Source organism: Egretta garzetta, unplaced genomic scaffold (assembly GCF_000687185.1).
Source record: "Egretta garzetta isolate BGI_Z169 unplaced genomic scaffold, ASM68718v1 scaffold292, whole genome shotgun sequence".
NCBI classification, from domain to species: Eukaryota; Metazoa; Chordata; class Aves; order Pelecaniformes; family Ardeidae; genus Egretta; species Egretta garzetta.
The window spans coordinates 1164637-1175412 of NW_009258789.1; the positions used below are offsets into that span (position 1 = coordinate 1164637).

The 10776-nt window shown below is 36.6% G+C and overlaps 1 protein-coding gene across 1 annotated transcript in view; it reads right to left on the reverse strand.

The window, feature by feature from the left end:
* Positions 1-6097: 6097 nt before the first annotated feature.
* The window catches only part of LOC104135825 (transmembrane protein 180), an 18072-nt gene continuing 13393 nt past the window's right edge, over positions 6098-10776 (reverse strand). Inside the window, exon 8 of the mRNA XM_009649508.2 lies at positions 6098-6227. Coding sequence (XP_009647803.2) covers positions 6098-6227 — 130 coding nt within the window. The remainder of the gene's footprint in view (positions 6228-10776) is intronic.

A 10776-nucleotide genomic window follows, 5' to 3' on the forward strand; every position in this document is an offset into this window, starting at 1 on the left:
TCCGCTCGGTGTCTGCCGCGCTCCCGGCCCTTAGTCCCAGTTGGCCTCGCCCGCACGCTGCTTTGGTAGCTCAGATTAATGTCGGTCCGGAGGAACAATAATTAAGGTTGAAAATTTGGGGAGAGGCTCATCCATTTGAGAAATTCTTCGCTGCTACAACAGCGAACGCTGAAGGTTGGAAGTGGTGCTTCACCCACAGCCGTGGTTCCCGTTATCTTCAGGTTTTTGCTGTACACAGAAATTTGAGGTCAATAGGTATAGAGGTGATGAGATTTTCTAAAACACCAAAACCACAAGCGTTTGAAGAGAAATAGGCTCATTACAGGGTTTGCTCTTCAAAAGGGTCTCCTGTCTGCAGATAAAAACTACCAACAGTTTGAAATACAAAATTTGGCTTCAAGTCCTCAGACGCTGCAGGGTTTTTTTGTAAGTAACTATTTTGCAGTGGCTCAGAGTAAAACTGACATGGAATTTCTGCGATGTTTTGTTTTATAAAGGCTTCTTTACAAAACTTGCAGCCTTGGCTCTGTGGCAGGAGCATGGGACACTGCACTGGAGGATCCAAGGCCCTCGATCCAGGATTTTTATTTTTTTTTTTCCTGAAGCTGCGTGCATGCGGAGGGAAGAGACGTCATTGTGTGGGCAGGAAAACAAGAACTTCGGAGTCACACTCCTGCATCCTGTTTCTGTGCAGGGGGATGCAGTGGGGCGTAGTGCTGACCAGTGGATAGAAATGTATCTTCAATGCAACTAACACCCTATGGAGGAAGGCTAGCCTAGAACAGACAACGCTTATCAGAACATTTTAATCTGGGATGGGTCAAGCTGGACAAAAATCTTCTGGCTTTTCATACGGTATGTGCCCTTGCTAGAACAAAAGCCATATTCACTGTGGGTTTGGGTTAGGCACCACTGTTCTCATGTATGCTCTAATAAACATAGGTTATTTGTGTTAATAGCACAGAAAGTGAGAAATACTGTATCCAACTGGAACAAAGAAAATCTAGACAAAGGCTATCATTAATCAAATTCCAGCTGAGTATGGCATCAGGGCTATCATCTCTAATCTCAGAAAAACGCCTCTTAACAACCACAAGTAATCGGTATCTTTCCTTTTGATCAGGTTTGAAAGGCTGGAGTCTAGCCCCTTAATTTCCTGATAAGGATGACACTGGAAGTCAAACCTCTGTGGGATCCTGGCTTCTACCTGGAAGATCCTCTGATCAAGCACTAATCACATCCAACCTTGCTTATCCTGGGAAATCAGCAAAACCAGAGCAACAACAAAATATTGCCAGAGGATTTTTCTGTTCAGTTCATTTTCACTGAAGCTTAACCTCCTTGAGGAAAGTTTTTGACATGAGAGCTTTAGACAGTTTTCCACATGAAGATATTTTTTTTTTTTTTTTCTCCGAAGGGCTAAGATGCCTTTTTGGTCTATTTCTTTTTTATTTGGTTTGGGATTAGGACTCTCCTTTCTATGTATGTTCTTGTTTGTAAAGAGAAATTATCTTATTTTTTCCCTCCAGGAATAAAACAACTTTATAATCAAAATCCAAAATGACAAAAGCTAAATTTGCTGCTTTTTAAACAGACATCTGCTCACAATGTGTAAACCAATAAATAAAATTGCTTCGGGTTAGTTACATGTTGTTCGCAAGGAAACATATCTTTATTTTATCACATGTAAAATACAGATAATGAATTGCATACCAAATAAATTAAGAAATACGCTAGGTTTTGTCTCTGCATTGTTAGTGTACAACCTGGGTATGTTTTAATGAGATTTTTCAAAGTTCCTACTCAGTGTTACATTTGTCATTAATATTCTGCTGCAGTAGTTGTATACTAAGCGTATTTTCTTGACAAGCTATAAAGAACACACTATTCATGCATATTTAGGTAATAATTTTGATGTATTATCATTTGCATATAGGCTGGTGGATTTGTAACCAATTGCTGGACAAACTCAGAGAACTATTTGTTGTGTAAGTGTATGCGTATGTCATTCAAAGCAATTCGTGTGCTGAGAGGATTTCCAGAAAAAAAAATTTAATCACTTTTTTTCTACTTTCTCCTCAACTATTTAAGTAGCGTTTCTTCTTCCTTAGTGGAAAGTTTCTATAATCAATTTAATACCTAGGGTCCAAAAGATCCAAAACACACCCAAAGGGTTTGAATAGCTTCCTAGGAAGGAGTATTTTTAACACAGCCTGCATTTGGTTTGTGATGATGACAGGGAGCCTGGCCTTCTGGAGCAGGACTCAGAGCAACAGGGTGGGCTGCACAGCCAAACTGGAGGATGTAGATCTGCCACTTTCCTGATCAAGTACAGTGATAAAACAACTTTCCCTTCTATTATTTAAACAACAGTAAGAAAGTGATTACCAGAAAGAGGTCTTTAAGATAAACAAACACAGATACCTCTCTAAAATCCTCTCCCCCAAAGGTCTCCTGGGAAGCCCGGTTGTGGGTTGATCCAGCTCTCTAAGACAACTCTCCTCAGTCTCGGTTGTGTGTTCCTTTACAAAACCAGCTAGAATTCTTTTGACTGTGTGTACTACTGAGCTTTTTCCTGAGGTGGCTTAATTCTGTAAGAAATAGCTCAGAAGTATTTGTGGTGATGTGGCTTATCTTAGCTGTTCCTTCCCCTTCCTGCTTGTCTTTCCTGACAGTGCGCATTAAGCTGTACAGCCGTATTCAAATGTAAACATCCTACTAGCCATGTCAACATAGTATATTCATGAATTACTGAGCAGTTCCAAAATCAGCACAGCAGGAGACTGAGAAGGTCATTTTGTACAAGATGAGAACAGAGGCTGGCCTGTAAGCACCACAAAACATAAATATTTTTTTTCCTACTTAAATATGCTTTTTTGCAATTATTCAATGTTTTCACTCTATCACTAATCATATTTTGTATTACTAGCGTATTAGGCTAACATTCTTTCATGTCTATTAGATAACAACCTTTTAAATCTAATAGATGCTTTTACCTATGGATTTTTAATAAATAAAATTCATTCAGTGTGTTAAGATCCAAATTTTGAGAATTTATAGAGAAACTCAAAGAATGGGATTCAGGCATCAAATTTCTCATTCCGTGAAGTTATCACAGCATTTCATATTTTATATTATAAGCACTTAAACCCTCTTTATCAGTTATGAGACTATTTTAGACACTCTTAAATTATCAAGATTAAATTGGGGCATTTTTCCAGCAGCAGGACTTCAAGCTCAGATACCGTTAGCTAATAAGGAGAGAAAGCAGACAAACCAGCTGTTGCAAGACACTGAACTTTTGCCTTTGATCATCCTTTACTTGATTCATGGCCAAAACCAATCGTGTAGGTTTCGCACAGGGTAACAAAGTTTAGTGGGTGACAGAGAAATGGAGAATAAGCGATGTCAGTCGTAACACCAACCTTCTATCACTACCACCTGTATTTAAAGCAGTTTCCCAGTCCTCGTTTGGATTGACCATTGGTGTGATGAAAGACACTTTTTCCCTGTCCTTATAGCAAGAGAAATAGGACAGACAAATGGGAGAACAATAAATGCTAGTAATTTGCAAAACTATCAATATCTTACATATTAAATAATTTGCATTGTATTTCTCGGATTTGTTTTCTGAACTAGTTTATTCTACACAGTTCATCTCTCATATCTTAAGGCTGTCTTGCTTAGAAGTCTTTGACTATTTACTGTTCCTATCTTAATTCTAAAGATGTAGCAGTTTATAGAGGCTATTCAACTTGTGCCTTCAGTCATATCACCCCTTACTGCTTTCTTATTTCAGCAAATAAAACGGTATATTTACCAAACATTTTCAGAAAAATGAATTCTGATAATTTCAAAGAATTCTTGGCATAATTTTGACTCTTAAAACCACTTACTAGTTTTCCTGTTATATAGCACAGTACTCTGCCAGCTGTACACTATGTTTTAGTAACTTGATTTTAGAACTAAGTAATAAACAGAGTCATCTAAGAAATGCTATTTGTGGAACAGTAACATTTTCACCTATCAAATATATATTCTATGAGGATAGGATGAACACATAAAACTTAGGAAATATAGAAACAGTAAAGAAAAATAAAACTATTTTAAGTTATATATTACCATTTTAAAGAAACTGTCAGGGAGAAAACAATTTCATATAATGAATCAAAGATTACATTAACTTAAATTCCTTTGGATATTTGTCCTTTGGCTTTTTCTCCTTCTGCCTTTCAGGCAGAAAATTCATACATACAATGCAGTAAATCTTTTAAAATTCAGAATCTAAACACACAGTCCATATCTGCTCTGGTATTTGTGTAAATATTCTTTGGATATGTAAATACAAGTGACACTAGTATGTGTACATAATGCTATTAGCATGTACAATGCAAATGAGTAATGGTATCTCTGACAAGATAGAGATAAAAGCCAGATAACACAACTTAAAACTTCACCACACTTCTGGCTTTTTACATTTTAACATAAATCTTCATATTCCTATCAAAGGGTTTATTTTGATTTCTAAATATTTAACAATGCTATCCCACTTTTTCACTCACTGCTTTGAAAGCACTTTGCACTTCAAAAAAGGCAAGGAAACGACATCATTTCTACTCTGCATATGTAAAAACTGAGGCACAAAGGACTATTTTTTTCAGCACTCATATTTCAAATCTTAAACCTCTTCATTAAATTATGCTAGTGTCCACCAAAGTACAGGGTAACTTCTTACACTCCTTTCTTCTCCAAGTTAGCTAGCATGATAAATGTAGAGCCTTAGAAATGAGCTGGCTCAGCACTTCAAAATTGGGATACAGACAATGTACATACTTCCAAGTGGCTGGGACTCCTTAAGAAAAGTGCTTCTAAAATTATGTTTGCCCAGGCAAAACAAAGAACAAAAATGAAGTTGTTGTATTATACTTAAGCTACCTATCACTACACAATTACATGCTGGATATATTGGAAGAAAAAGAATATTTATTAAGCAGAAGTATTGTAAACATGCTAATGTATCTTATCATTACAATGTGTGAAATAGAGATTTCAATGATCTGGAATTTTGTCATAAAAACTTTATTTTATAAAAATCACAGGATCCATTTAAAAGCTTAACTGAAAAAATTTGGTAAGAATTAGTCATAAATCAACTAATTTCAACTTGATTAATCAGAAATTAACTCAAACTGAACATATCAAATGAGTTTGCTGCTGTAACACTACTAAGCAGGTACAGTTTGATTCAGTATGTGTGCTTAGATTTGTCCAACTAACTGGACACTACTACAACCATACACTAATATTTTTCTTTCCACAATGACATTTTTTATGAACTACTACCAATATGGTACCTTCAAAATAATTTTCCCACTTTAAGCCAGAAAACTGCATCTACCTACCACCATCTAGAGACATTCGAAAGCCAGTAAGGAAGTATGGAGCTTTTTCCATATCCAGCAACACTTTATTGAAGAGCATTTTAACCTTTTTCTTCTTTAGCCTTACACAGACTTTTACAGGGTAGTTAACAACTCATCAAGGCTCTTCCTGCGGTAGGCTGTCAGGTTTGTCTTGATATCGGTTAGCTAGACACCATCTAAATTTTTCTCTTTATCTCCCTGCCATCCATGAGGGATGTCCATCAGGCTCTTCCAGATTAACTTCAGAGATCGGCCATTTTATCAATATGGCAGAATTAATCCACCATATTTCAGTAAGCTTAAGAAAATACAGTTCCCTTGAATTCCAGGTGCTGGGTTGGGATTGCTTTACCTGATCTGCCATATGCATTCTTCAAAGGAGTTGACAGTGACCAGTACATGCTGGAAAGGACTTTATTTAGTAATTAAGGATAAAGCCCATTAAAGGCAAACAACTGAACTAGAAAAAAAACTCTGTGTAGGCTCAGCATTAAGGCCGAATGTGATCTGTGTTGTAGTCTATGTAACCTGAAGAATGAGACTTTATTGAAATGGCTCAAACCATGTTTGGTCCAATAGTCCATTTAAAGCAATTTTGCTTCTTCACATTTAAAACATACTAACTCTTTTGTGGTACAGTTCAGCTGAAGATTTACTGACCAACCATTACATATTTAGTGTACAGCTGTCATATGACTATTCTGGATTGAAAAGGGAGTCCACGTCAGGATCTGTGTGACTGCAATGCAAAGTGGAACCAGACAGATCAAATAGAACATGGCATCATGAAGACCTAAAAACAACCTGGTGAAGAAGATGAAAACATGGCTTTCAAGATGAAGAAGATTAACTTTCATAGTCAATTCACAACAAATAATTTTTAAAGCATTCTCATTATATACACATATACATGTTACTGTGTAAAATCAATTCTAAATAAAAGAAATATATCAGATACCAAATTACTTCAATTATATTTTCTAAGTCTACATACAAATATGTATTTTATGTTGTTTGCTCCTTTCATAATAGCTGGGAGGAAATTAGATAATAACAAAGAGTTAATTTTAATACACTGTAGGCAACCTAAGAAATCCTGTTCACTACTTTAGTACACACCTGTATTATGTAATATAGAAATAAATTTAAGCAATATAATCCAATTATAGAACAGAGGATCTGAAAATGTTTAGTAAGACTGAAAAATCTGGAAGAGAAAGAAAAGCAAAAAAATGGTAACAAACATTTTAATATGAAGTTTTTTTTATTTAAGTTAAAATCTGTGCTACTAGCTATCTACATAGTGTCTTGTTATAGCTGCTGAGTGCTGGATGGAAGTCATGATTAATGCACAAAATTCAGATATGGTGTAAAGGGCTGTTTGAAGTATCAAGCCTTATTTAATTTTGTTTTAAAATAAATTATTACAAAATAATATAAACCATAAAAAGAATACATGTGAAATTAACACTCATTCTCATTTATTCTCATGGATGCATGGTATTTCCTCATCAAAAATCTTCTCTAAGGAATAAGAGATAAAAGCATCAGCAAATAGGAATCAAAAAAGAAAATATAGGAGTTAAATGAGTTCTCTTTTATGAACGGTATGGTTTCTCTCAGTTCAAAGCACACATTTAAGCATTCATCTAGTAGCTAGAATCATTATCTACTGGCATTCTGTTAATTATTGGGTTCCAATTACTTAAATATCAGGAAGGACAACTCAAGCTGAGAAACAGCCCCTAAATGAACCTTCTCTCCATGAGGCAGTTTAGGTTATTTTCTTTTTTTTTTTTTTTTTTCCATAGCATTCAGGGATGAGATAGGAGACTCACACAACAGCTATTGGACATGATCCAAAAAACCTGAAATCTGTGAAAAAACCCTCTCCTGAGCCGGCTTTTGAATAAAACCTAGGAGTTTCTCTGAATCATAAAAGAATCAATTCATGCCTCAACTGCATTTAACAGAAGAAAAATACTTGCGTTATTCCTTAGTACATACGCACACTCATACAACGATCACAATTTATCTTGTTATGTACATGCTAATGCTACATAAGAAAACAAAAAAACCACAGGCTTACAAGTGAATTACTTAATCACTTAGGGAATTACATTTAAGACTGCAAGTGTTTGCTAGCAGGTCACTGGTCCATAGCCAATGTTTATTGGCAGTGACAATAATTTACCACTTGGATGTTGTTTATTGGCCTGTATCAATAGCATTTTCAGGCGACCTACAAGCAAACAAGGGCCCACATCATGCACACCACTGTCACAACTGCCAATAGTTAACTGTATGAGTAGTGTCAGCAGGGAGGCCACAGAGAAATTACTTACCTATCTAAAGGTGAAAACAGGACTAAGACACAGTTAATGGGATGTTGGGGCTTGTACTTTGCTAATTCTGCACACTAAAGAGTTTTCAGTACTAAAATTATTTCATCTTCATACGTGGACTTCAGGAAGGACAAAAAAAGAAAGAACATCTGCCAAATCACTCACACTGGTGCAATCTGATTTGGTTTCATTGGAACAATATTGGCTTAGGAAAATAATATTACCTATTGTACTGTGAAACATTAAGTTACTGCAGGAATTATAAAAAATATCTACAGTACACAGAACAAGGAATAGGAAAATATTAAGTGACTGGGATAAATCAAGAGTAGAGCTCAGATTTCACCATAATAACAGCCTAACCAATAACTTCAGAAATTTCCATGTCTACATTTTTTACACATGCAGGAATAAAACATACAATCTTTCACTAAACAGCCTTAATATCACTCCGAATAGAATGTGATGTAGTCCAGTAATTCAGTATGAAAGCATCAACAGTTTAAAGTGTGTCCAATAAATAATGAAGAGTTTCTGTCAAATAACTTAATTCTGAAGAACAAATTTGAAAGGCACGCTCTGTAACAGCAGTTAGCTGTAGTTGCAGTGGCTCTCCAGAAGAGGGAGGTTTTAAACTAGGTATCTTTCGTAGCAAAAAACCTCCAAACTAAAAAAACCCAAACCAAACAAAACAGAAAAAAAACCAAGCATATGGGGCAGGTAATGCTTTGCTGTGATGACAGACCAAAGGAAAAAAACCAAACCAAACAAAACAGGACCGCTCCATTCTGCAAGTTATTGCTCACATTTTAAGGATATTAAAAAATACTTATGCTAGCTTCCACTACAAAATGCTTAACTGATGTGTAGTGACCACATTCTCTAAGAATGTGGTATAATGTGTATATTAATGTATACAGAAACATGTGTAACACATATGGAATTGTGTACAATATATAGGCCAACCTCACATGTGAAATAGGTCACACCAAAAAGCAAGAAGATTTTTGGAAAAGAGATACACTATTCGTAGCAGAAGTCACACTTCAGAGAGATGATACCAGAGGCAAACCCAAGAGACACTAGATTGTTCCTAAGGAAAAAGACATCACTGTGCCTAAGACAATATTATCATTGAGGCAGAAGTAAATACTGGCACTGGTTAAGGAAGAAGTTGGTGATGTTAATGGTCTTCAGTATAGAGGAAGAAAAAGACAGTCTAGGTCTTTGGAATGCCTGCTCTAATACAGCACTGGGATCACTGTTCAGTCATAAGCATTTTCTCATTTTTGATGAATCTTAAGACACCTCACAGATGAAAGAAAAAGGGGACTGAATTTTCCTTTCTTCTAGACTTTTACTCTCTGTGTAAAACCTCTTCAATGTCTTACCAGCTTGGGTGCCCTGCAGAATACAACTGTAACAGAAGCCACCAAGACAATAATGAACTATTGTCTCAAAAGGTCTTCTGGGATAAGAATCTCACTCATAACACGCCAGTTGTCCTAATAAGCTGCTCATTAATGTGGTCTTTACTAAAGGCAGAGAACATATACGTGTGAATTGCTCAACAGCATGAAGGCAACAAAAGACAGGCACAGCTTAAAAACTGGCAACTTATAGTTGGTTGATACTCTTAATGGAGTTTTGTTACTCTAATGGAGCAATAATGAAATATCGTAATCATGGAGGATATCAAGGAGTCATAATATCACATAGCTGAAGAACCAAAATGTAATCACTGGAATGATGAGGAGGTGTAGGTGAGGTGGTGTCATCTTACAGACTTTTTGCTGGAGGCATAAGAATCAGAAGATACATGATTTGTCCCAGCAGATAGCTTTTGATAGATTTTTTTTTTTGATACAGTGTAAGATGAGCACCAAAGACAGAGTATTTATGAAGCCCACTTCTGAAGGCAGTATGCTATTAATAAAATGCTATCAAATGCTATAAGATAAATGAAATAGAGGAGAAAAAAACCACACTCTTCCTTCCCCTGTAAGCTACAGCCTTTCTTTTTTAGACGCAAGTTGAAGTAATCCAGAAAGTTTGTAAGCTCCAGCATTCCATGTGGTCCTCAGTAAGCAATATATCAAAAAATGAGGAACGAGGAAATGAAATTAAAATATTACACAAAAATCAGTGTGAACAAGAAAAGCTTGTTTCCATAATTTTCAACTGTAAACTCACTGCTAGAAAATGTGGTTTACTACAGCAAAAGCCTGGAAAGTTGCTGAGAATACAAAAAACCAATGTTCAAACTTTTGATGCTGGAGGGAAAGATAAGGGAAACATCTGGACATTACTGAAGGAGGAGACCACTGATGGCGGCTAATACTTTTCTCTATTCACTCCACAGAACACTAACATCCAAAACATACAAAAAAAAAACCCCAGAACTAAACAGAGATAATAAGATACATCTTATTAAAATTCTTTTGCTTGGTAAGAGGGTCTATGAAATAACAGTGGAAGAAAACTAATGCGATAAACAGTATCTGTTAATAAAAAGCAACTGTCTGTCATAACTGTATGTGGTGGTTCGACCCTGGCTGGATGCCAGGGGCCCACCAAAGCCGCTCTATCACTCCCCTCTAACCAGACAGAGGAGAGAAAAGTAAATCAAAAGGCTCGTGGGTCAAGATAAGGACAGGGAGAGATCATTTTATCAGTTACCATCACGGGCAAAACAGACTCAACTTGAAAAAAATAATTAATTTATTATCAATCAAAATCGGAGAAGGAGAGGAGAAAAACTGCTAGATCTTAAAAGCCTTCCCCCCACCCCTCCCTTCTTTCTGGGCTCAACTTCACTCCCAGTTCCTCTACCTACTCCCCCCAGCGGCGCAGGGGGACGGGAATGGGGGTTGAGGTCAGTTCATCACACATCATCTCTGCTGCTTCTTCTTCCTCAGGAGAGGACTCTTCACCTGCTCATGCGTGGGGTCCCTCTCACGGAGGAGAGTCCTCCACAGACTGCTCCAGTGTGGGTCCCCCATGGGGGT